Source organism: Accipiter gentilis, chromosome 4 (assembly GCF_929443795.1).
Source record: "Accipiter gentilis chromosome 4, bAccGen1.1, whole genome shotgun sequence".
NCBI lineage: Eukaryota > Metazoa > Chordata > Aves > Accipitriformes > Accipitridae > Astur > Astur gentilis.
In genome coordinates this window covers 47330234-47356528 of record NC_064883.1, presented here as the reverse complement: position 1 = coordinate 47356528, position 26295 = coordinate 47330234, and the positions used below count along the sequence as shown (strand labels likewise).

At 40.2% G+C, this 26295-nt stretch overlaps 1 protein-coding gene across 10 annotated transcripts in view; it reads left to right on the top strand.

Annotated features, from left to right (window-relative positions):
- MAP4 (microtubule associated protein 4) overlaps nucleotides 1-26295 on the top strand; it is a 160399-nt gene that overhangs the window by 29991 nt on the left and 104113 nt on the right. For all 10 annotated transcript variants that reach the window (XM_049798007.1, XM_049798004.1, XM_049798001.1 and 7 more), the window contains 2 exons: nucleotides 1291-1344; nucleotides 23276-23535. In XM_049798007.1, coding sequence (XP_049653964.1) covers nucleotides 23295-23535 — 241 coding nt within the window. In that variant the 5' untranslated portion in view covers nucleotides 1291-1344; nucleotides 23276-23294. The remainder of the gene's footprint in view (nucleotides 1-1290; nucleotides 1345-23275; nucleotides 23536-26295) is intronic.

The window sequence follows — 26295 nt, the reverse complement described above, 5'->3', positions numbered from 1 at the left end:
AGAACAAGTGTTAGTGTTTCTATATGACTTTGCATTAATAAGCAGGTACTGAGATGATATTTTGTTGTGAGACTGGCTTGATTACTTGCTATGGTGAGGAACAAGTTGGATGTTTCTCCATGTGGATTGAAATACTTAACTGACTCTGTCCAGCTTAGTTTATATTCTTTTCTGTGGAGCACTGCATGGAGAGTATAAGGAGTATTATTTTGATAGAATTTTTTTTCTTTGTAGATATGCTTGTTTCACAGTAAAGAAACATGGTGAACAAAGTGTAAAATACTGTATAGAAAAACTTGGGATACAACACCCAATAGATGAGGAGATGGCTCCCTGGTAAAGCTGCTGGGTATAGCTTCACTGAAATCATGGAAAACATACAGAAAATAGCTGGCTGTGTGGAACTGAAATACAGCTCCTGATTTCTTCCTTTTTTTTTTAAAAAAATAAATAAATCTGGATCCCCTTAAAATATTAATTCAAGTATCATTAATGTAATCCTTAAAAGAATACAGCATATGCTTTTCTAGTTGAGTAACATGTCTAGCAATACCTGTAGGTTTTGCCTTGTGAATGTCTTAATAACAGTGGGAGAGATTCCACTCTGAAGTTTGGAAGTACAGAAAATGGCATGGAGTGGCATAGGCTTTATTAAATGAACAAAGCTTCATCTTTGCTATCTTGCTCGCCTTAGACTAAAATGTGACAGTTCTGCTGTATGAAAGCCTTTAGAGTGCCTTGCATGGTGGCTCTGAGCAATAATAACCGATAAATCGGGCCACAGTTATTTTGGTGCCTCTCTAGTTTTGTTCATCCCCAGTCTGATAAAAATCAACTCGTGAATCAAACCTGGCTGTTGCAGGTGGCTATGCAGGTGTAAGCCTAACAGTGACTTTGAGAGCTTTTAAGCCATTATATGAGTACCTGAAATACTGCTTAGTGGAGGGATGTCCTAATCATCCTGGATTACTTCAGCTTTAATGGCATGTTTGTAAAAACCTATTAAGATGTATAACAAGGGAAAAGTTGTTCTCAATTTTCATGGTATATCCTTAATAGCTTGAGCAAGTGTTGAGGTGAAATAGTAATAGCTAGATAGTATTCCTATTGAGGAGCGAACATTAAAGAAAGCTGCCTGGATGACTGTAGTGGGACTGCAGCAAAACTTCTCAATTTTTAGTTAATTTTGAGTAACACAAATCATCTCCTAGCCACCCCTAATTAGCTTCCATCCAAGTACTCTGTAATTATATGGCTTCCTCTTAATTGTGCATGCATTGTATTTTGCAGATAAGCAGTTTCTGAGGACTGAAGGACCTGCTAAAAGGAACACCTGCTTTTGAGGTATGAACTACTTTTCTAATGACACACCACTAATGCTTTAATTAAAAGCAAAGGTTTGATACAGCTCTGTATACACACTAAAACTTCATCTGTTCTGGGAAATACAGCTACCATCTAGAGTTCTGAAATGTCATAATCTCTGACAGAACTTCAGTAGGAAAACCTGGCAGAGCAGGCACGCCTGGCTATGACAAGTGGAGTGTTAAATGGACTCTAGGAGAGTCTGTATGTCTTTAAAAGTTATTATACAGAGAGTTCTGCAACTGGAACTTCTGCAGAATAAACATATCTGAAAAGCACTTACCTTTCCATTCTTTTCTGTTAAACACTTCATTTACTACTCTTTTTCCATTCTTCCTTTTAGGTATTTATTAAAGTTTCTAACATTCCTCTGGTTCTGTGCAAGATAGCAGGGCTGGTGTGTGACTCAAGGGATGTCCTTTATAGCCAGGTGGACCTTCTTTTCTTGCTTTTCCTGCTGCAAAGGGCAGACATCTTGTTTAACTTGGTCACTCAAATCTTTTTATCAGAGTAAGAGGACTACAAGAGATTAAAATGGGTAAACTAGGCTAAGAAAAAACAAGTCTGATTTGATTTGTTAGGAATTTGGAGCAGCGGACCATTGAAATTTCATGTCCTAGCCTTCCTTTATGGAAGGCACCTTTCACTGGAGTCTGTCTATCATCAGGTCTGCAGTCAGAGGATATTTTTGGTGCAGGTGCTCACATAACACGCTTTAGTGAAGGAATTACAATTTCTTCTTTTTATTTGTATGGACTGAGGGACCCAGGTGTCTTCTACATTGCAGTTTGATTAGTGTGACAGTGATTGTTCTGAAATGCTGCCTATTTCTTCAAGTCCTGGGAGTGGTATCAGCCTGTTTACTCCACTAATTAATACTTCCTCTGCCTTAACCTTGAGGTAGCCTAGAATGTAAACCAATAAAACACAGGGCACAGACCTGTAGAAAAATGACTAAGCTGTTAATGTCAGTCTGCCAGTACCATCCAATGATACTTGGCTGTAAAGAATGCAAAGGAGTCAAATGGATGCAGTTCAATTACAGCTTGTTTTAAAATCACTAACTGTATCTACTGTGATTTACGAAAACTGTCTTAAGTGACAGTAGCCTCACATGTCTCCTAAAACTTTGTTATGGGTATGGGATAAAATTGTTCCTAAAATGCTGTAGTCGGTCTCCTTAAATGGCAGGTGCAGAGATAACATCATAGGTGCAAAGTCCTGTCTTTTCAGTCGGGCTGATGCTCTTGTGTATCCATTCAGGATGTGACTGGAACCAGGCTCAGTTAGGGACAGCCACACCACCAGTTGTTTATACTGTGTACTGTGGCTGCCTGCCAAACCATCTTAAGTTGTTCTCTGAAAGCCAATGAATAAAAGCCAAATAAGATGGCTTATCTCCCTCTGGGTGGGAGGGAGGGAGGGGGTGGAGGGGAGGTGCCCAGAATGCTGTGCGTGCTTTTCACTGTGGCCTTGATGGAGCTAAAGAGGTCATGGGAGGTGGACTGTCACCTTCTCCTGCAGGGAGTGAGTGCTATGTGCAGCTGAACAGAGAAGATGACACAGGAGTGTAAGAGCACTACCTTGCCCTACCTGCATGTTCCAGTCTTGAACTTCTTTCCCCCCTGCCTTTCTACTTTACTTAGCTTTGACCAATGTGATCTTAAAGTCTGCCAGACTCCTTGGGTGTCCAGAATTGATCTCAGACTTTAACTTACTTGGTCATGTTGTTAACTGCCAAGTTGTTTAAGGGAGGTAGTTTGCTATGTTATAATTTTCCTCCTTTCTTTCTTTTCATCATGGTACAAAAAAATGAGAGTTACAATGTAAGTGGCCTCCTAGAGTCCCAGGGATACATGTAGTTGTACCTCTCCACAGTTGTTGTTCCATGGCTTTGGGACATGGAAACCAAACAGGTGTTTCCCACAGACTGTATTCAGCAGCTAAAAATGCTTCCTGAAGTAATTTATCTGGGAATATTTAATCCATGCTTATTGACTGCCTAGATGAATAAAGGCAACTTCCTCCCCAACATCCTTTGGAGGAGCCCAGGAGAGCAGGCATGAAGGAGGAAGTGTTTGTGTGAGTCTGGTACTGGCTGGCTGGTTCTTGTTGGATGACCTGATTGAGGAGTATCTTGGGTTCTTTACAAAACAATAACCTGTTCATCTCTGATTGTCACTCAGAAATAAATAGGTTTTTCCTGCTTATTCTGTTATGAGCTCTTTCAACCAAGTACAGTTGCATGCTTGGTCATCTTACTTGCTTTCTTAAACTACAAATACTGACTATGACTTGTGGCACATGGAACTTCATTTGGTTATTGTATTGGTTACATATGTATAGGTGGGTAGAAAGTACTTATAAAAACATTACTTGCTGGATTAATTTACATTTTTTGTATAACTGCTCTAACTGTGAAGAAACATGCACAAACCCACATTTTTAGGATCAATTTTATTGATGAAAAGTGAACTAGATTGGAGCTGCTGCTGACATAATTGTGGTAGGAGCAAGTAGCTGCTACTTGCTGTGTGACTCCCTGTTCCCCTCCTGTAGCAGAGCTCTGCCTACAGAGAATTCTGCTCAGATAAGGCAAGCAGGTAAGAAAGAACTTTGCCTCTGTGGATTTTGTAGCTTTCTGGAGGAGGGGCTGGTGCATTATCACCCACCCTTTTAAAAGGGGTTTGAGGAAGTATGTACTGACCTTCTAGGCTGAGAATGCTGAGAAGAGAACTGAGAAGATTTTGCCCTGGAAATAAGAGAACCACTGGGAAGAAGACAATGCTACCATGTCAATTTACCACATGTGGTTTTACTTCTCTAAAGTCATGTAGGCAGAACCCTTTATTTTACTTAAAATAGAAAAAAAAAAAGGTGTTTTTTTTCAGTAGTACACTGAACAATTATTTATTTGGTCCCTTCCCTTTTTGGAAGGGAAATTGCCTGTGTCAAAGGGCACAATACTGTGATACTGGATATTGCAGCCATACCTGCAATAAGGAAGTGAATAATTCTCTAAAGAAACTAATAGACTGTACCTGATAACATTGCGGCGAGACCTGAAATTTCTTCTATTGCTCTTTCTTTCATGAAAGCTCAGCTTTTGTTTTCTAACCAATGCCTTGTTTTTCAGGCATCATTGAATGTATTTGTTATCAAGAGTACGGAAATGTAAATACAATAGTGGTTGAAATGCAGTAGCTACTCCCTTCCTCCTCTGCTGGCTTCCTGCATACATTATGGAAGGTGGAAACTATTCTTCTGCATTAATTCATTTCAGAAATGAGTATTCTTCCCTCGTTGCCACCCCATCAGATTTTGAAAACCAAAGGATATGAATGAAGAGAAACGATTATTCTCACATATGTTCCTTGAGACTGAGAAGTAACATAAGGCCTCTTGCTCCTTTCCCATGCTCCAGCCTGATGCGAGCATTGGCTAACAGGACATCTTGTTTTTCTCCACTTTACCTAAACCTTTGACCAGATAAGCCACACAGGCACCATTCTAATTGAACTAAGTCTGCATTCACCTGCTTGTAACATTTGAGCACCTTTCTTGGAAAACTAAAAATTGGAGCAGTGCCTTCACCGACTTGAGTGTATTTCTCCCAGGCTTAAGTTTGCAGTTATTTTTAAGAGTTGTTTCCTAAATGTGGTTCTACTTGATCTAGTTTGGTCACTAGTAGCTAATGTTGGTCACTTTCTTTGGCAGGAGTTTTGTCATTAAAACTAGCTCAAGATAATGGAAAGGCTCAAATTGTAGAATTTGTTCTTTTAACTAGCTCAGGAGGAATTAGGTTCAGCTGTTTGAGTGTAAGCAGTTAAATTGACCTCAGACTATGGCTGTCATGCTTTTTTTGTGAAGTCTGTCACAAACTTTGTATGGCAGTAACAACTTTCTGGGGAGAGTTATTTATCTTCAATTACCCAGGTCCTTCTTGCATAACCTGCCACTTTTAATGCTGTTAATATGTCTATACTGCACTGATGCTGCTCCCTTTTCAGAACCAAGGAGTTCTGTGATGCTCTTATGGCACTTGGCCAACTGCATGACTGAACTTAGCTAAATAAAAATCCCTGGGATCCTCTCTAAGAATAAGCATCATGTGAGAGCAGGAGTGTTTCCCTGCTTTGAGAGAATTAAAATGGCGTGCTGGTAAGGAATAACAGCAGCAGCTTAAGGGCTAGGCTGGCATCCCTCTCTGGCTAAAAGGGATAAGCTACAAGTCCAGAGGAAGCAGAAGGGCCTGGCATGTAACCTTTAGCTTTCCTTGCTGTTGAGTTTGTCAGTCCGGGATGACGTGGTGCTTTTGGAATGTACTGGTTTTTTTATAATTCAAGAATCTGATAAATACCCTTATGAAGGAGACGTGAACATACTTGCTGAACTTCTAGTCTAGCAGTGTTTCATATTGGGCCTTGGCCTACAGCTTAAATACCTATTAATGTATTATTGAGCAAATTTCTGAGCACTTCTCTGCACCTGTATCCCCCCCTCCTGCCTTGGGAGCATGGGAGGTACTGGAACTGGTGTAGGCGTCTGCTAATGTTGCCTCAAGTGGGCCTGCATGTGGCTTATGTTCTGGCACAAGCAGTAATGGATGCTGAGATAATGTTATCTTGCAACTAATTCCCTTGCTGAGGGAGAAAGTCACTGCTCTGCTGGCCTGCAGTGTATTAACACTGGTAATGGAGCACATGAATGTGCCTTGTATTCTGTGGTCCCTCAGAAAAGTGTGTGTTCTCCCCTCTGGGAGTTTTGTGGTGACTCACTGGACCTTTCCCTGCTTCACATACGATTATGAAGCTAAATTATTGTTCTACTTTTTCTTTGTTTTGAAGCTGTTACATTACCAAATAGGAGCACCTCTTTCACTTGGATCACAGACAGGCAGCATTTACTTCCCAGGCTTCTAGCAAACTCTTTCATGAGCTATTGTAGCCAAAGACTTCAGTTCTGCTTGCAGACATGCCCAAGTGTGTTCAGCATTTTTAAAACTATGTGCTTCTACCTTGTTTTAAAAGGACTTCTGATTTTTGTCTTTCTTGCTTGTGCGTAGGCACAAATACCCCTACTTAGAAGTAATTCCTAGTAACACGGAATATGGTTAATCTTCATTATATCTATTGTGGAGTTGCCCCAAGGTGAACAAAATCCATGCATTGAATTGCAAAAGTGGTGCAAAGAGCCAGGCCCTTCCTAAGCATGTCCTAGTAACACACCACTGTGTAAAGACAGACTTGGATATCCCAAAGCTGTTTTAACAGAGTAAGGAGTAGGCTCCACAGCTCTGAATGTTCTAGGTATACTCTGCTCCCACCCTAAACATGTCTAGGGACTTCATTTCTCCATTAATTTCTGAGCACCTGAGTGGCCTCCATGGAAATACAGGGACTGAATTTTGTTCCTGGCCTGAAAATCTAACACATGTGAAGCAAACGGAAAGCTGCTAATGCTTGATAAATGGGCATGTTCACTCTAAACTAGTTTTCCTACATGGTCACAGAGTTCTGCTCTGGCTGATGCTCTGAAACCTTGGCTGGGCACTAACATTTGCTGCTTCTTTTTAAATGTCTGTTTCCATAACACTTTGTTGTGGTTTTCAAATGGCAAACCCTTACCTCTCCACTAGTTCAAATGTGTCTGTTCTATTTCCAGGTTCCTTTTGGGGCATATCTGTCAGCTCTCAGAAGCCTGAGGGGAGGGCATGATTGTCCAAGGCAACTGATGAGTCCATAAACTAACTTCCTTTCTATAGCTAAGATCTTGCAGAATTTGCCAGCAGCTAAAACTCGTTTCTTAGTATAAAAGTGTGGTTTGTTTCATGCTTCCAAAGTTTTTTGACCTTCCAGTAGTGGAAAGCTTTAAAGTATTGTTTTCTCTTTGCAAATCTACTTTCAAAAGCATTGACAGGTTTGCTGTTCCACTCATCTAGCTCTGAAACATCAAGCTGGTGATGAGCTACCATTGATGAAGATAGTTTACTAGTCAACTTTCTCATTTTGAAACTACCAGTTCTGTGTCCTGATCAACAGGTTCTCGTGCTATATAATTACATTGTCAAGAGAGGTGCTTATTTATATTAAAAGTAAAGTAGGTACTCTAATATAGCCACTAATGTAACTAGAATTATTCTATATAGGTAAAGGAGTAAAGCTCGTATGTAAACTGAGTTCCTGGAAGCAGTGACTGTGCATACCCGGTTGCCAAATGAGCTGCTTCTGTTTTCATGGTTGTAACTGCTGCTCTCTGTAAGCTGTGATGTTTTATGCTCCTTGCTCAAATTTTATCTTGCTTTTTGAGTAACACTGGCTAACATGTCGGTCTTGGGGCACTTCTCTAGAGAGTCTTGCAGCAGCAAGATGGCATCTTGCTTGCAGCAGATGGCATCTAGCCTTTCTTGTGGGCATCAGACTGTGTATCGGAGTAGGAGAAGCCATAAAGCTGGCCTCCAGGAGCTCTACTTGAGGTCTTCCCAGTGCCATTTATGACTTGAGTTATCCTTCTTGATAACCCTAGTGAAAAAAGGGAGTAGAGTTCCTGAGTATAAATCTTGCCTCTTTCTGCCTGCCTGCTTCCACAAGCTTGAATTGTTTCTGTTGTTCTAGAGAAAGTTTAACTTGGAATTTCAAGGCTTACTACAGTAAATTTCTTGATGTATGCATGAGGTATGGTATGGATGTAACACGTTACATGCTATTTAATGGCTGCTTTATCTCTCTTCCATGAGAGCTTTTTTTGATTAACTTCATTTCAGAGTCTGTCCTCTATGGTCTTACTCTCCCTCCTGCCCTCTCAAGCTGTGTGTATATATACATAAGGCAAAATGTTGTGAGTTCATAAAGGCATTGGGGGCCTGCACAGCGGTATTACAACTATAATTAAGCTGGACTGGATCTCTGAAAAATAATTTTTCTCACAGCATGACTTGAGCTCTTTCTCATCTCCTGGTTTGTAGTTCTAGTGTTCATACTGTAGAATTTTCTTCACAAGCAATTTTAAAAAAAATCTCAGAGATGAAAGCTGAAATGCTCATGTAAGTGCAAGACCCATTATTCTGGGAGCAGCATATACAAGACAAATGTGGAGTATGATGAATTTAGAGGAGCTGACATGAGGACTAAGTGACTGAGGTGAACTTTTGTAGTAAAACTTCTCCCTTTTTGTGCACTCATTAGTCTTCGTTTCCAGGCCGTGGCAGTGAGATGATCTTGCAGGAAGAAGAATGAGGAGGTACAAAATGCATAATAAAAATGAGAATTATTGACTGATCCTACTATGTTAGAAATGTGCCATCCTTCTCTTCTTCCCAAGAGAAGGGACTCTTCAGCAAAAGCCAGAAATCCATTATTTTCTGGGTTTGCTCTTGGGGAGGTAGAAACTGCTTTCCTTTCTGATGCATGTGCTATTAAAGGAAAGCAGCTGACAGAACAGCTGCTTGCCTTGCCTGTTTAGTTTGTGGCTTAGCAGTCAATATGCAACATAGAAAGAAAGTGTTCTGCTAACAGCCAGAGTTTTCATACCCTGCCCCCACTTTGACTGTCTTTCCCTCTGTCCTCTGCCAAGTGAAAACAGGATACTCTTCCCCCCCCATGATTAATGAAACTCTCCTTATTTGGTGCTGCCTCTCCTGGTGTGCAGCACAGAAAATCCTGTATTCTGTGAGACAGCTTGAAAACCAGCAAACAAGTATGACTCGGGGGAGTTTCTTTTTTTAAAGTAGTTGAGGAATATGTCATTTTAGAGCTAAAACTTACAAGTCTGTGCAGAAGGTGGGCAGACTCCTTTATTTTCCTTAGATAAGCATTTATGGTTTTTGGAGATGACATACCAGTCTTTTTTAGGTCTCTTATTTCAATGCTTGTAGGCCTGTGTAGAGCTAGACACTTGAAAGTCCCTCACAGTTATTATCTATGAACTCATCTTCCATGTGGCTTTTTTGAAGGCCGGCCAAGACCATTAATCCCCACCTTCTAGAGTCCCTAATCCCTGCTGGGGCTTATAGGAAAGTTATTCTTGTACTCCCAGTGAAGCTGCTCTGGCAGAGTATCTATCCTGCTGTAACTTAAGGCAGGTTTATTAATGTGACTTTTTATCAGCTTGGAAGTGGTACAACTCATAATGTAGCAATCTAACTTGGACAGTCTTACCCCATCTTGCTGAGTGGTTCGTAGTAGTAAAATTGCCCAAAGGGAGGGAATCATTCAGGAGGCTGGTGTTCTCTTATCTCAGTGTGCTTAAGTATAATTAACAATAGTAAAACGCTCTTTGCAGGCATGAATACATGCCATGTATTTTTTTGGGAATGAGTGCAAGTGAAGTGAAATCAGGATTGGAAGTCATCTGCTGGGGTGATTCTTTGCAGTTATATCACTCTTTTTTTCTCAGCCTGATGATTCTAAAGCCTTCTGGCTCTGCTTTTTGTCCAGATGTGGTGAGACTGATGTAAGGCCCTCTCTTCCTCCATGAGCCTTCCTCCTTCCCACCATCCTTACTTGCTCAAAGACTTTTCTTTGGTTCCAAGTAAGCTTCTCCAAACACTCAGGACTGGTTCAGGTGGGCTTCCTTCCATTTATTGTCCTTCTCTAGGGTTCACCTGTGATTTTGATAGAAGGGAAGTGTGAACAATTTTACCTTCAGTTCATGACTTTTCACTCTGGGTTTTAGTAGCATTGGCCAGCTCGATCAGCTCTATCTATCCAGTGATACATACCATGGGAAAATTGCAAAATTCACTTTAGCTTTTAGACAAATTCAAAGGAATTTAAGTCTAATTTTCAGGGATGTGGTAAAGCTACTCTCTTGGCTCTCTGGAGTCTTCTGTCTGTACAAGTTCTGTGACCAGAATGAAGGTCTTCAAAGCCAGATAGCAGATGAAGTTGGCTTGGCTTGGCTCAGCTGTTAAGCATACTGATAGACCATTGTAGGCTTCATGCCTAGAGTTCTCATGCCATCTCCTTCTGAAGCCATTGCTTACTTACCTGCACAGAAAGGACAAGTTCTGCAAAAAGTACCTCCTCACCCAGAACAGAGAAGAACCTGAATAAAGGCCAGAAGGGAATGTAACTGATGGAAAATGGCAACTGAGACTGAAATCTGAGTCAGCAACCAGTCTCACTGCACAGTACAACTGTCCATGCACGCTGGGCTTCATACTGAGCCCTTTGGAAGAAGCAAAGGCCAGTCTGTGCCAGGTAAATGCTGTGTTGCAGAGAAGTAATGCTTCTGAACGTGATCATCCTCGAGTCCCGTGATGTATCTTAGGGAGCCGGAAGAGCAACAGGTAAGTCCAGCCTTTTCAGGTTCATCAGCAACTCTGAACACCTTCAGAGCACTAACTGGGCCTCTCTCATGTCTTCCCTAAAGCAGTACTTTGGGAACAAGTTCTCAAAAGGGGAATACAGGAATGCATAAATTAAATGCGATGCAGTCGTCTTTCCTTACTTTCATATAAGAATCTGTGTTACAAGTTAGTGTAGATGGTCTTAGTTCGCCAAGGAAAGGAGGGGATTTTATCCTTAAGGGAAGAAGTCTAGTAGTACAAACTAGAGTTAGATAATAAATTAATAAAACATATTTATCCAGAGTGCTCTGAGAGTTATGAAGTATTATGTGTCTGTAGCTGCTGTTAATATGCCGTCTGCCTGTTGTGGTGCTTATGGGAAGGTGCAGTATGGCAATATGCTTGCCATATGTGAATAGTAACAGGTCAGCCACTCCCAACTGATGGAGAGCTGTTACACGTTTCCATTCTTCCCCCCGCCTTGCCCGCCCAACATACTCCTTTACTAGGAAATATCTATAGGGAGAAAAATATCAGCCCAAGATTTAAAAAAACAAACAAAATCAACCAAGAAAAAGCCCCTTGACTTCTTGTGGCTCTCTCCCTTCTGTTTTGTGAGGCAGAAGTTTACTTGCTGCATCCCGGCCTGTGGCCACAGGTTGCTGTGGGGGATTGGAAATCTGGTGCTCAGGGTAGGGAGCTCTTGACTAGGATCAGCAGCTCTTAGCCATGTGGCTGCTGTTGTTTCAGCCCCATCAGTTGGTCATGACAGCTCTGGTGGCAGTATGCTAACAGAAGCCCAAATAATCTTACAAGTAGTGACAACATGTGGAAGCTTTTTTAGGTAATATTTGCTTTTATCTTAAAGCTGTGTTCTCATATACCTTTCCATGCAGGAAGAAGGAGGTGAGGAGTAGTGAGAAACTAACATATTTCTTGTGTGTGTATATATACATGAAATTCTTGCTTTTGGAGCTGACCTTACAGATTAATTCTGGTTGTCTTCATAGTTTTGCAAGTCAAGCTTTTCCTACTGTACTGACTTCTGGCCTCGCACTGTAGACAAACTGAAGCAATTGCAGACAAGTAATAACTTGTGGGTCTTTTGAAGCAGCAGGAGGAAGACTTTTGTGTATTAGTAAGCAGGATCAGTGGCTGCCTTTCCATTGCAGGACTGGTTAGGATCCCTAGAGCTAGCTTCATAGGACCCTAAGTAATTTTAGTTCTTAAATTAAGAGCAAGAGAGTTACCTGAAAATTTGAATGAACAAGATTGGCTATTGTGTATCAGAGGTGGAAATTCTGGAATTATTCCTCAATTTTTTTACATAGCTTTGTCTCGTTTTCATTCTTGGCAAAAGCCACTGCATGAATGAAATTCCGTATGTACTGCAGGACTACACTACTGCGTGCCCTCTGCACTACTTTATCCTCTCAGAGTCTGGGACAGAAATGGATCCTTTCCAAAAATGTATGTGTGGCCAGGGAGGTTGGGAAGGGTGGTTTTGGTTTGGTGGTAAGGCTTGCCTTCAAGATGCAAAATGGAAGTGCTTTAGGACATGTCTTGTTCTGTTCATAGCCTTTTGATCATTGGTTTCAAAAATACGAACAGTGGTCTTCAAAGAATGTCAGAATCGTGGAGTAGCTGAGTTTGGCAGGGACCTCTGGAGAAAATCTAGTCCAAGCCCTCTCTGCTTAGGGCAGGGTCACCTGGAGCAGGTTGCCCAGAGCTGTGTACTGTTGGGTTTGAACATCCCCAAGAATGGAGAATCCACAACCTCTCTGAGCAGCCTGCTGCTCTTGAACTTAGTCCAAAGTAATTGTACCAACAGTGTTGATTATATGGAAGATGATTGATTGATTTCTTTCTGACTTTTTTATTCTCACAACGCTGTCATAGGAGGTGACCCAGGAGATTCCTGACAGATATTTGCCAACTGAGAAATGGTCTCTTTAGCTGCCTTCATCTTTGATTTTAATAAAGTCAGTTATGTCATGTTCTTATTGATGCCTCTTAAGTCTCCCTATTCTGTCATTAAAGAATGTCATATATACAGGCACCTGTATGTGTGTGTGTATATATATATTTAGACACGTGTAAACAAGACTTCTTACTGGTGCTTTTTCATTTGGGTATTCCTTCTGCCTTGATCTTTGATGGAGATGTAGCTCCAGATAATTATTTTTATTTTGCATAAGTGCTGAATGTAGCGCTTATTTTTAAACTGCTTTTACTTAATTGAAAATAATGATAATAAGGAGCATATAATAGGCATGTTACCTGCCACTAGAATACAGAGATTCCTTGAAATCTTGAAGTACTAATATTTATTTACTTCTTTCCCTCCCTCCACTAATAACAGATGTGACTACAGCGATCAATTTGTGATCAACTTCTTCACGGACCAAGATCACCATAAAAGTTTGTTCTTTTGGCTGGTGCAAAGCCTGTATTTTAAATGAGCAGTACAGAGCATTGAATTCCGCTTTCAAGAGTCTATTGTAGATGCAAGTACAAAGGTGGAAAGGTTGAGTGCATTCATCTGTCCTTGCTGGCATAAGGCTAAAGTTTCTTGAAAAACATCATCCTGGATCACTAGGCTTCTGCCCTGGAGAAGGTGGAACAGCCATGGAATCCCATTGTGCTTGTTGTTACAGCTGTAAATGTATATAGTCCTTTCATAAAGTCTTTCAGTGTTCAGTAGCTATTACAGTAGTCTTTCTTCTAGCCAGCTCCAATGAAATTTTTATTTGCATTTGGGAGCTTTTCATTACCTGGTGTGTGGATTGTGTAACTTCTCTCAAATGCGCTCTGCATATGTCTGGTGTTGGAGATGTAACTGCCATAACGGAGATGCAAAGCTGATGTCTGATCATTATATTTGTTAGGCTGGGCACCATCCTCTTCAGAAAGACAAATCAAGCTGGTTTTCCTCAAGTTACAAATTTGTCTATACTTGAGAACTCAAGTAGATGTGAATTGTCTTTGTTGCTGTTACCTCCCCTGGATGGTCTTCTCCTGGTCCCTGCAGCTTCTTTTGAAGTCCCTTTACTTCAACGACAAATGGTTTCTTTTTAGTTAAATCAAGTACAGAAAATTTTAACATAAATGAAGGTCTACATCTGAAAAGAGTGGCTATAAACTGAAACGTAGCTTTAGTAAACCTGAAAAATGCTGGACTGTCAGCTTTCAGGCTGACTTTAATTATGGCTTTTACGTTGACAGCGAGTAGGAGATGCACATGTGGAGAGAGGAGGTTATTTTACAGCTGTCCTCTAGCTAGTTTAGGATTTCTGCCTGGATGTCTTTCGTAGACTTTATCATTTGATGAAGTGTAGTCTCTCCAAGCTATGAACTTCTATTTTCTTCCTGCCTTCCAGACATTATCTCAAATGTCCAGAAAACTGAGAGAATCTTTTTAACATTACTGAAGAGGCACAAATACTGGAAGACTGTCTGCTGCCTTACTTTGCTAATTCACATGCCATCTGAATAATTGAATATGGTGAAAGCATGCTTCACTGGCTTTATTATTGCTTTCTTAAGTCTAGTTGATGAAAATGTTTCAAGCTTATGTAGCAGAAATGTTCATTAAAGATTCGTATGCAATCTAGTTGTAGAAGTTGTGCTGTTAATTGGTACTGCAAATATAACCAAATAATGCTTTACTTCAAACAGTGGAGAAATGGCTCGTACCCTAAGTAATGAAACCCTACAAATTGATGGATACTCTTTGGAAATACTAAATAAAACCCAGAATTATGCAGACTCTTACAGGGCATCATGAAATTGAAATAACTGCACTTTTTTAAGCCATGAGCTTGGAAATTCTGAAGTTGCAGTTCAGAAAAGTTGAAGGTATGGCATTAAAAAAAATGGCCTTTGTCAGCTAGAGCTCGTTTTGTTCAAATGACTTTCCCTGTCGTAGTCTATTGGCCTCACTGTGGCGGTTTCCATTCTGTCTGACAGTTGCTCTTTGTTTATTCAAAATATTAACATGCCCATGAAAGTGAATGACTAATAGCATTAACGAAGCACAGTTGGCATGCAGGCTGTGCTTACCACCTGCAGTGCTTGCAGCCCCCCTGCCTGCAGCCATCCTGAACATCTTCTGCAGAGTCTCTTCAATTGCTTCGAATTTTCCCAATTCCATAGTATCGGTCCCAGCTAAGACTATAACTGCTTCTCAGCTTGTCTTTGTGGCCACTTTCTGGAAAAATTCATGAACCCACCTGGAATATAACTGCTGGTTTTCCTCATGTCCGTATGTAGATCAGTGTGCAGTTTTCACATCTTAGTCAACTTCCCAGTTCGCAATACAGTTCTAACAAGTCTACCATGGTCAAGCTTCTGCTCAGTCGTCTTGTGGCTCTTGCGTCCATTTTCCTCTTTTGCCTGTCCCCTTCCACTTTCTTAGGCTTGTTTCCTTTATTTGACTTAGGCTCTTTTCCTCATCCAAAGTACATGTATATGTGTGTTCCACCCAAGACTTTACCTGAATCTAATCTTTTTGCTCACATTCATGCCTGCTCACGTGTTTACTCCAACTGTCCTCTCCCAAGTGAAAGACCAGCAATGCTTGGAGCGCTCATTTCATTTTCTGCTTGGATCAGTCTTGGCTCCTTGCGTGCCTAATGTGCAAGTTCAGTTACTCAGGACTGAACAGGCTACAGACACCTTGAGAATCTCCAGGATCGTTTCGGTGCGTGTGTAGTGTCACTTGGAGCTCGTTTAACCTGTTTCATGTTGTAGGCTTTTTTAAACAGGAAAAAAACCTCAAGTGAGAATAGCAGCCTGAATCAAAAGCTGAGAAAGGTGATTAATGACCTGGTAAGTGGAAGTAGTGAGATATCAGACATGGAAGAGGAAATGACTCTGAGCAAACTGTGTTATGAGGAAGCAATAGTGGCTGAAGCTCTGCCTTGGCTTTGAAATTCTGTTGACAAGCTGAATCACAACTTCATCAAACCCATCTAAAGTGAGAAGTTAAACCATCATGTTTATTATCTCCCATGTGGCCATAAACTGATTGTGGAAGTGAACCGAGATTTGCATCAAGCCTTTGGAGCTATTTTATGGTTATCAGTTACGTGGTTCAGTGGCACTGACTTCTGTATAAAAGCCCAGACTTCTTAGGGACACCTTGCCATATCCCAAATCCTTTGCAGTACCCTTGTGTCTGTCACCACCCTGCCTGCATGATGGATAGCATGTACTGCAGCTTGGTAGTCCTGAGTGGAAATAAATACGTTGTCCTTGTGTTTCTCTGTGGAGGCAGTAATAGAAACTTCTTTGCCTTCACTTCAGTTGTGCACTTTTTAACTTATCTATAGGAGCTTGGAGGTTCTGGGACTTATTTAATGTATTCTATATACTTAAAATTAGCCAGAAAGCTGTTGGCGAACTTGTTCTGAGAAGGGAAACAACTCTACAAGTGTTTTGTCTGTTGTAGCAATCCAGGTGTAAAACCACCAATGCCCCAAATCTACCTTCTCTATACTTGACACTCCTTTTGCCCTTCATAAAGGAGGAAGGTAATTACTTAAGCTGTATAAATAATAGTTGGAAACTCTTTTGCTGTATTTATGTATTGTCTGAAGGAGAATGTGGTTTTGTATGACATGACTCTTACTGAAATCCTGATGTTGCTGGAAGCCCAAACAAGCATTTGAAATTAGTAATAAGATATTTTATGTGATGCCTTATGTAAGCAGACCCTTAGTGTGACACAGAGGTTGGCAGCTCGAGTGCTGTGGCAAACTGGAGCTGGAAACTGCTCTCTGCTGTTTGCTTTAGCTCACAGAAGTTGAGAAAGCTGCTGACTGCACTCTGGTTTAAACAGCTACTCAAAGTTTAAAATCATTGTTTGATTTTTGCTATGTAAATATCTATAGCCTTCTACTTAACTAGTGGTATGATGATGTGTGCAGTATCAGGTACTTACGCTTGTCTAGCAGGTCTTGAGTATCTGGACTGGACAGTCTTCCCTCTGCTAGTGAGATGGCAGCTGTACATCACTGCATTTTTGGGGAACTAATTCCTGAATATAAGCCTGTAATTCAGGACACCCATTTTGAGGCTGTTGCATTGGTTTTTCTAGCAATTGAGTTGAACATGAATTTGTAAGTGTTGTTGGAGAGACTTTAATAAAGATCACTTGACCTGCATGTCACTACATCTGAGAAGATGCTTCTAGTAATTTGAGTGATTTCCTGTGACTCAGAACAAAAACAAAGCAGAGATCTTACTGTGTTTAACTTAAAAAAAAAAAAAAAAACCCCAACCCAAACCAAAAAAACCCTCAAAAACCAAACAACCAAAAAAACCTCACAACTAAAAAAACCCCCACTGGTTCAGACTGTGCAAAAAAAAAATAAATCATAAAAAATTAAATTAGGTCATAGATTTGTTGTGCCCAGCCATGGAACGTAAGAAACACCATCAGCTTGATTCATTGAGGTGTCCTTTCTTTTTAAATGATAGATGCAGACATCCTATTCATGGAGGACTCCCTTCAGGATACTGTGAAGGAAGATGACTTAGCATATATCTGCTCCCTGCTGTCCTGTTTTCTTATGCCTCGACGGCCACTGCTAAGTGCTCATGAGAGCCTCATCTAAGAAAAGCAAGCTGACTTATGACAAGAGAAATGGGAATTATGACTGAGCTGTCCCTGTTTCTTCCAGTTGGGGATTTTATTCTGTATGTAGTTAGGAGCTAATTTTAAAGGAGCAAGTGGATCTGATGAAATAATATATATGCTTCTCATAAATCTGTGTATCAGAGTGTCTCCTTTAAACAAATAAACAAAAGGGAGGAAATGTTGCTTCGTTTCTTATTCCTCTTAGATGTGCTACTTTTTCTGAATAGATTTCTCTTACCCTTTTGGCATAAAGGTTGCTCAAACTTTATTTTGGTAGAGGAGAATATCTAGTTAATACTAGTAGGAATACAGCCACTAACTATCAAAATCGGTGTTAAGTGAAAGAACAGAGGCTGAATACAGCTCACTTGGTACAGGATAGAGATGTGTATCCACTTTAGGAGACCAGCAGCCTTGCAGGGCTCTCTGGAGCGGGTGGAAGTGCTGTGTCACTGTGGGGCTGGCAGTAGCAAATGCTCTGCCTTGCATAACTGGCAGAGGCTGGTACCTGTTGTGTATGTGCTTCTCTGGGAAAAATCATCTATTCCCTCTGCCAAAAAACTGAGGGAAGTAAGTCAATGTCTTGTGCCAAGTATGATTCTCTTTATAAACAGTTTACAGGTTTTCAAGTATCTCTTTTTTTTTTTTTTTTTTTTTGTAGGCAGCATCCCCTGCCCCCACTTGCCTGCTCTCCCCTTTCTCCATCTTCAGATGAGATGCACAAAAACTGGGTCAGACGGATCATAACTTTAAATTCAAAGCCTGTGCATGCCCAGAGGCATGTACACAGCAGTGCAGTTAAGGAAGCTACAAAATGGAAATCCAAAGTTCAGGAAATAAATTCCACTCTTCCCTAGATGGGAAGCTAGAGGCAGTGGTTTATGCAAGTAAGAGTTGTTTGTACTGCTTCTACTTTCAGAGGGTGGCTGGATGAGATGATGTTTCTTGAAAGTTATTCTACTAGGTCACTTAAAGTAAAACTTCTGCAAGGAAGTGCTAGTCTAACTTCTTTGGGATCTCTAGAATGTTGTGAGTCTGTGACTCTCTAAATTGGTTCGCAGAGCACAAGTTCTGCATACGTAGCAAACGTCAGCCTTGTGGATGTGGTCAAACATCAAATAAGATGATGGGAACACCCAGAAAGGAGCTCATTTTGAAAGGGAGAGGCTAAGTGAATTGGGTAAATAGTAGGAGCTCTTTGGAACAAGACGCCAGGGTGGGGGTCTGTGATATGGGTAAGAGATTAAAATAACTCTTCTGTATCTTTCAGATTAGCCAACAAGAAAATGGAGTTTATTTATCAAAATGAACAGGTTACTGGGTACACAAAGATTCTGAGCATAAAAAGAAACAGATGGGGTAAATACTGGGTATAACAGATCAGCTGTTGCTGGAACATGAAGAAGTCTAAACAATTCTTTTTAAAAAAAGTGAATTAAGAGAATATGATTTATTTGCTGTGGAATGATTTGAAGATTTCCTGGAACGGATTGAGGAATGTCTAGTTACAGGAAAACTCTTTTCTTTGTCTGTAGTACAGCTGTCACTGTGAGACTGGTAATGCTATGGTCTGCTCCTTTCCACACCTTTCCTCTGAGCAAAATACTTACTCAACTTGGTGTTCTTCAGGGAAGACTTGACTGTCCTCTGAGGCTCTTCCAGAGATAGAAATCTTGAGTCATGCAGGTTGGTTGTACACCATTACTGCTGTTATTCCCTCTGCTATTTAACAAACAAGAGGACCTCATCAGCTGTCTCACAGCTGAAGAATTATTTAATAAATTTTTAAACTGCTGCCTTCTGAAACCTTGCTAATTCCTCAGTTTTGCCCTTTCATCTTAAAAGTTAATGTCAGAATTCATAGTCCTTGTACTCTGTTAGTATCTGATTTGCATAGCTATGTAACACACAGTGTATTAAGGTGCATCTTGATGAAGAGTCTTGAATGCTTCCTATACGTAGCTAACTTTGTTCCATATGAATGAAAATGGTATAGGAAGCATCTGTCTTGCTGAAGCTGGTCAACACATGAATATGCTTCAGGATTTGCTTCCAACCCTTGGGCAGAATCTGTGCAATGTACTTATTTCCTTTTGTCTTGGTTAACTCTATAAGCCCTAGTTCAAACTGGGAGTCTGGGAACTGGTGTAGTTTGGCTGCTCTAACACCAGAAATAAAGAAGAGAAATTGCTTCTAGTCCAATTCTAGTGATGTTCTGGCTGTCCTTTCATCCTACCTGGGCTGTTGAAGGCTTCCCATAGCTGCTGTGGTGCTTTGGGTTGGGGCAGCCGATTATTTGCCAGGAGCTTTTACATGCCTGAGATACCAGTTCTGTATTTGCTACAAAAAATACAAAATGGCTTTTATTAGTTACACTGATTTTTTTTTTTTTTTTAAAATATACATAGTTTCTGCATTCCCTATTAAGTTAAATATAGACAAGGAAATGTCCTGCTGATAAGTCTGCATAACCTCATTATTATCTTTCCTCAGAAACTAGATTGCTTTAGTGTCCTAGTTCCTATGTAGGTCTGAAATAGAGACATTGTCAATGCTATTTTATGGCAGCTATTTCATAAAGTGCTACCACACTAATGTGGAGGAAAAAAAAGCACGATGTGAATCCATCAGTTGCTTGTGGTGGAATATTCGTATGTTGGAGGATGATCTGGGTGGGATTAGCCTTGATTTGTATTTAAGAATTCCTAACTGTTTCCCTAACCCTACTCACATGGCAGGTCCCGCTGCCACCGGGGCTCCGGAGGCATTTGCTCCATTAGTTGAAGTACAGTTGTTTAGGTCTAGAGAAAAGGTGACTGAATATCTTAGTGGAACAGGGACTAAATAGTTTCTGGGGCATCTAAATGCTGCTTATAAGCTTGCTCTGACTACAAACCAATGATTATGGCCATACAGGTTTCTGTGTGGTCTGGTGTTGGCCATAGATGGTTACTGGGTTTGGATCATGGAGAGGAGGGGATGCTAAAAGTTAAAGGGCCTCTCTATAAAGTAGTCGGGTAATAGGTTCCATTAGAGTGGGAGGATGGCAATGATTTGCTATTTGGACAGACCCTAAATTAAGATGTCAAGAGGAAATGGTCCTAAAAGGCCACTCATGTTCCTAAAACTAAAATAGGAATGCTTAATCTGAAGCGAATATGTGAGAGTTGTGAGCTGATAGTTCAGTTTATGGACTGTAATCTACTGCTAGTGAGCATTTGGAGTGAGGTTAAAAAGAGAGGTTTTCCCAAATGCCATTTACATAAAATTTCAGGTTCTTGATGGGTAAACCTTGCTGTGCTGGCGTTGGTGCAGAACCAAATACGATACTACGAACATGAAGGACTTGTGACATCTGCAAAGTCTGATTAAGCCCAACCTGGCATGCCTGCTGCAAACAGCAGGAGTCGGATTTTTCTTTCCGCGTCTGGTGTGTTCACTCTAGCCTTTGCTTGTTTATTCCTCAAGTTATTGGATGTTCTCTAGCTATTTTCTGACAGTACTCTTGATTCTTGCATTTTCTAGTAGCATTGTGAAGCAGCTTATTGAAAATTTTAAACATTGTTTTTCTTTCTTATGCTAAATGAAATTTTCAGAAGAAAAAGATGAAATGTTCATAGGTCCAAAAATTTTTTTTTTGGTGATTGACTGACCTAAAAGCCATCATTTCACTTTCAAGTTGAAAGCAAGGGAGGACATGGTTGAAATGATGGCCATTTAAGAGTCCCATTTCTTTCTTCGAAGAGACTGGCCTATGCAAAGATAAAACTTCTAGAAGTGACTTACTTCCCTGGTTGAAACTCAGTAAAGGGTAATGCGGTCAGTTGTGCGCAGATCTGTGCAATGGTGTGTCTTGAAAATAGTCAAGAACTTCTATCTGAAAGAAACTTTTTTTAACAAGACTCTTTCACTTAAATATAAAGATGGCTTTTTTAAATAACCATAATTCATTCAACTGTGACCCTGCGCAAAGGGTTAAGAGCTCCAAACCTTTCACCTTTAGATTTCCATTAAGTGGTAATTCTTCAGGGCCTTTATCTAAACAAACAAAAACTGTAGTTGCTGCTTGAAGTCTGATCTGGCTTGAAATCTGACCTTTTATTGTTAAAGAAAAAAAAGCATAGATTTAACTGAATTAGTTTCCATAATATACTTGCATGCAATTACATAAACAACAATATATCAGTGTGATACCATTGTTTATAAAGAATGTGAAATATTGCCTTATACAGGCTTGAGCCTGTAGGTATGTGTCAGTGGCCATATACTGCTGACGAAGAATTTCCTGTAGTTCAAGGAGTAGGAGCCTTTGTTTTTTAGGAACAAGAGGATCTATGTTCTGCAGTCACCATGTAAGTCAGTGACCCTGGACTTCTGCGCAGTGGCCACTTGGGTCAGGCCTTCATTAACCAACACATACAGATGCCCATTGTGTTTTCTTGTGAGTGTCCGTGCCTCTTTACGTATGCAGTTCTGTATCTTCAGCTCCGTTTCTGATTTTCTCCTAATGTTGCTTGGCGGTTCTTGTCTAATATAATGAGGATTGGTCGGAAAATGATAACTCACTTTACCTAAGCTCCTTCATATCCTTTTGTTTGGATGAATTTGTTGTTGGAACTCTGAACTTATTGTTTCCATGTCCTTGTCCTCTACTAATTCTCAACCAGGCACTGCTGCATTGGCTTGCTGGACTCCTAAGGTGGAGTAAATCTTTCACTAACAGGGAGAGTCTCTGCACAGATCGTGCATCTAATAGCGAGCGTAATACAGATCAGCATCAAAATCCTTTTTGCATCTAAACATAGACCAAAACTAAAGGAAGTTGAGCTACCCTAGTAGGAGTAGTAAGTATGCTAATTTAGATACTAATGGCCCTTTATAGTTTTGGTTTTTACAGTTTGTACCAGACAATTTCTGCAAATGGCTAAAATGTATGACTAGAGGTTTTGATATCTTTGCTGTTTTAATAGTGTCATGCATACAGAACATGGACTAACACTGCTCTGAAAGAAAGTTTCAGAAATGCGCCTTCTGTCAATCAGAAGCGGTGGGTTTTGCTCCCTTAGACAGCTTTCTACAAATTCACGTCAGGATTTGTTGGCTGTTGTTCCTAATAATAACTTCAAAAGGATGAAATGTGGAAAAAAAAATATTGTTTATGGGTATATTTGTTATGCCAACCTGAAAGCTTTAGCTGCAAAAGAGGTGAATCTGTTCAGGTACATTTTCTGTTTAGTGCCAGGAAGTTAAATTGAATGCTGAGATACAAATCACAGAGGAAAAGATAAATGGTGATTCTTTCCACTTCCAATTTCTAGCTTTATATATAATGTGTACATGTGTACTTTACTATCTTTTTTCGTGTAAGCATTATTAAAACTTCACCTTCCAGCACAAATCCCAGAGCTAGAGTGGGTTTGTTGGTATTAGCAAGGTTCGCTGAGGACATAAACATGCTACAGGACCCTATCAAAGGGATCAAAAGCATCACTGAAGTATACATCAGAGATTATGTAAAATCCTAATCTCCATAGGGGAGGCTGGGTGGAGTCCAACCCAAGAACTAAATTCCCTTGCGTCATTTGTCTTTCTGTTCCTGAGGGTATGTAATTAACTCGCAGATCTGGGGCAAGGCAGAAATCAGTGTATAAGACTGTGTTTATGCTGGCCATGTACTGTTTTGGGGTGTGGGGTTTTTTTGTTTGTTTGTTGGTTGTTTTTTTTAATACTGATAAAATATCACATGAAATGTAATGTTCATGCAGTAAAACCTGATTTAGATGATCCAGCTGTTTGTTTCTGTACTGGTGTGGGGTTTTTGTAAACATCTGGGAATTAATTGAGTGCTAAAGCAAATGTTTCTTTTTGTGTTATGGCACAGGAGGCACGCAGTTGTCAACATCAAACTCTGTGTAAACTTAAAAGCTCTCTTATTAAAATGTTACTTTCTTTTTCTTCTTCCCCACATCACTTTTCAGGTTGCAAAGGTGCTAAAGCATGGCTGACTTGGATCACAACCTCAGTCTTGCGGATGCTCTGACAGAGCCAACTCCTGAGATTGAGGAAGAAGTGAAAAGGGACTTCATTGCCACTCTGGAAGCAGAGAAATTTGATGATGTGGTTGGAGAAACGGTAGATAAAACAGACTATGTTCCTCTGCTGGATGATGATGATGATGCAAAAGCTGGGAGCCAGGAACCAAAAAGCAAACCCCATGCAGATGGTATTCAGGTGGAACGTAAGTGTCTAAAGCACAAGACCAAAAAGCTGCATCACTTAAGCATCAGAGAACACTTTTGCTTATTGTAATATTGCTAGGCCTGCTAAAACAGGACTTTTATATGTTGCTGGTTTTAGTCTGAACAATTTATTTTAAAAGCAAAGATTGAGATCAAATCCTGTTTCTTGTTTTTTTTACCTTCTCCTGTTCAGTTCTTCAGCCTGTAAAATAAGCTATCATTACTAGTTCACAGAAGATGCTATTATTTATGTTAATACTTTGCACACTGCCTTGGGCTTCTCAGAGAAAGCACTGTCCAAAGTGTGTGACTGCTATGCTTACATATACAGTGTGTTCCATGTCAAAATACTAGAACTGTGCAAGATACCACTACTCTGGGTAACAGCAAATCCAAGGTGTAAAGATCGGTGACTTGCTGTTGCTGGTGACGTCTACAGAATGGCATCTTCATAAGGTCCACACTTTTAGGAACTTCAGACTCAAATGTTTATTAGCTAAGCTTTGTTTCTTCACTGATCCAAGGGTCTACTTATTTTGATTTCTTGCTGCATGTATATGCTGGTTATGTGCATATATAGTAAAATGTGGTGCTGTTTCTGCTGGTTATGAACATTTACTAGCCCAGTTGATATTTATTAGTGTTAATAGCCTTATCAGAAAGTGCTTAGAAAAAGGAGAGGTTTAAACAGATACTTTTTGCCCTAGCTGAGTAAAAAGGAAAACGTGAGATTTGGGGGTCATCCATTAGGTTTCTTTCTCAGTAAACAATTTATATTCTTTGTATCTTTGTCTGTGTGGTGTTCTGCCCCTGCTGCCCCTAGCCAAGTGAGGCTAGCCACCTGGGATGCATAGTGTCTTGATTATTATTATTATGCCTTGATCTATGCTGTGTAAAAGAAGAAAGCATTTGCTTCTAGACAGGTAACCTGGTGACTGCTTTGAGAAGAAAGTTGTGGGGTTTTTTTGCCTTAATCCTGATGCTCATCAGTGTTGATTAAAGTGGGATGTGCGGAAGAACTATAGTGATCACTCATCAGAATAAACGGGACCTCCAGGACTACAGAATGGGGAATTACACAATGGGGATTTCTGGTCTAAGGTGCTTATTTGCATTGTTTAAAAGTGTATCAGGTACCTTGTAATACAAAAAATGTAACTTTGAATTTTCCATACTAAGGTAGTTCATTAAATGGTAACAGACAAGTAGGAAGGATGGAAGTAGGCAAAGACGTTATAAAACTTTGAGCTTTGGTCAATACAGGTGTGTATTACTGTATTCAATTACAGTACCTCTAATAGAAGGTGGTTTATATTTTAGCATCGCAGAAGTAGGAGTAACAGAGAAACATGAAAGCTTGTTAACACTTTTGCATATGATTTAAGAATGTTTTAAAATAATTCTTTGCTCTAGAAGTTACAACTAAAACATCTCGGCACCAGATTTTCTGTGTTAAAATCGTTATGTAACATTGTTTTAAAATGCAAGTTCTGTAAGTTGTCTTCTCAGACATGTATCCCTTGAACATTACCATCATAACTCACTATTTCAAATAACTTCAGATTCTTGAAGCAGGTGTAATGAGGCCTTTTGGGTTTGCTCAATAATTAAAACTTATTGAACTGCCCTGTGAGAAGACTGCCAGTTCCTGTATGCAGAACTGAGGCAGAGATACCAGAGTGCTAACCCAGGTTACCTTTTGGGCCAGACTCTTCTCTTCATCTGCATCTCTTGGCTTTTCTAACGCCCCTTCGCCTCCCCAGTGCCTTCCCTGGCTGTACAACCAGTTGTTTGTCTGCTTGAGCAGAACTTGTTTCCCTCCTACATGGCAAGGGGGGATGCAATTTCTTGTTCTTGGAAGTTTTTTTTCCCTTTTTTGGGATAGCTGGAGAACAGTTATGAGCATTATCTAAATCTTTGGCAAGATGAAAACAAAACCCTAACTGAAGAAATTGGAGAGCTTGCTTGCCTTGAGTGGATAAGATAATGTTTTTCAGCTTTCTCACCGTGTACCACAAGAGAAAGGGCTATCAAGCTCTGCAGTTTAAAACAGTGTCAATTTACTACAGGCCACTTTTAGGATTTCATCCGGTTATGTCTTGATTTGTCTAATCTGTTTTTCCCTGAAGTGATAAGGATACCTATTGCTTCCATGAGATTTATTCATTGTTTATAACTGTTTAAAAAATATATAGTAAAGCTTAATGTACTTGCTTTTATTGAGGCTATAGAATAAATGAGCCTGGGTGAGGTATTACAAGATCCTAACAGCGGTGTTAGGTGTTCTAGTGCAGTGCTTTGAGTGTTTGGGGAAGGGATACTGCTACATGAAAGGCAACAAGAGTTCTACATCCCTGGCTCCAAATATGACTGGAAATAGCTTTATTTTCCTGAGGGAGAAGAGTAGCTCTCATGGATCAGGTTTTTCAGCCCCCACTTGTTAATTTATTTATGTTAAAAGGCACAAATGTGTTCAGACAGCATGGTCTCTGCTACTGAGATTGCCTTTCCCAGGTCAGAAGCGGTTTAATGTGTCCTGTCAGGCTCTAGCTATTCCATCTCTGCTCAAGGGTTTTCTTTCACTTTTTTCTAAACCCAGGAGCCAGACTAGATGAGTGTAATCATCAGATGGGCCTCCATCATGGACCTGGGTGAACTGTGTGAATACAGAGAGATGGAGATGTGATGAGTAGTTGTATGGTCACCTACAAATTTGTCCTAGAATAAAGCTCTAATAATAGTTAACTTATTTTAAAATA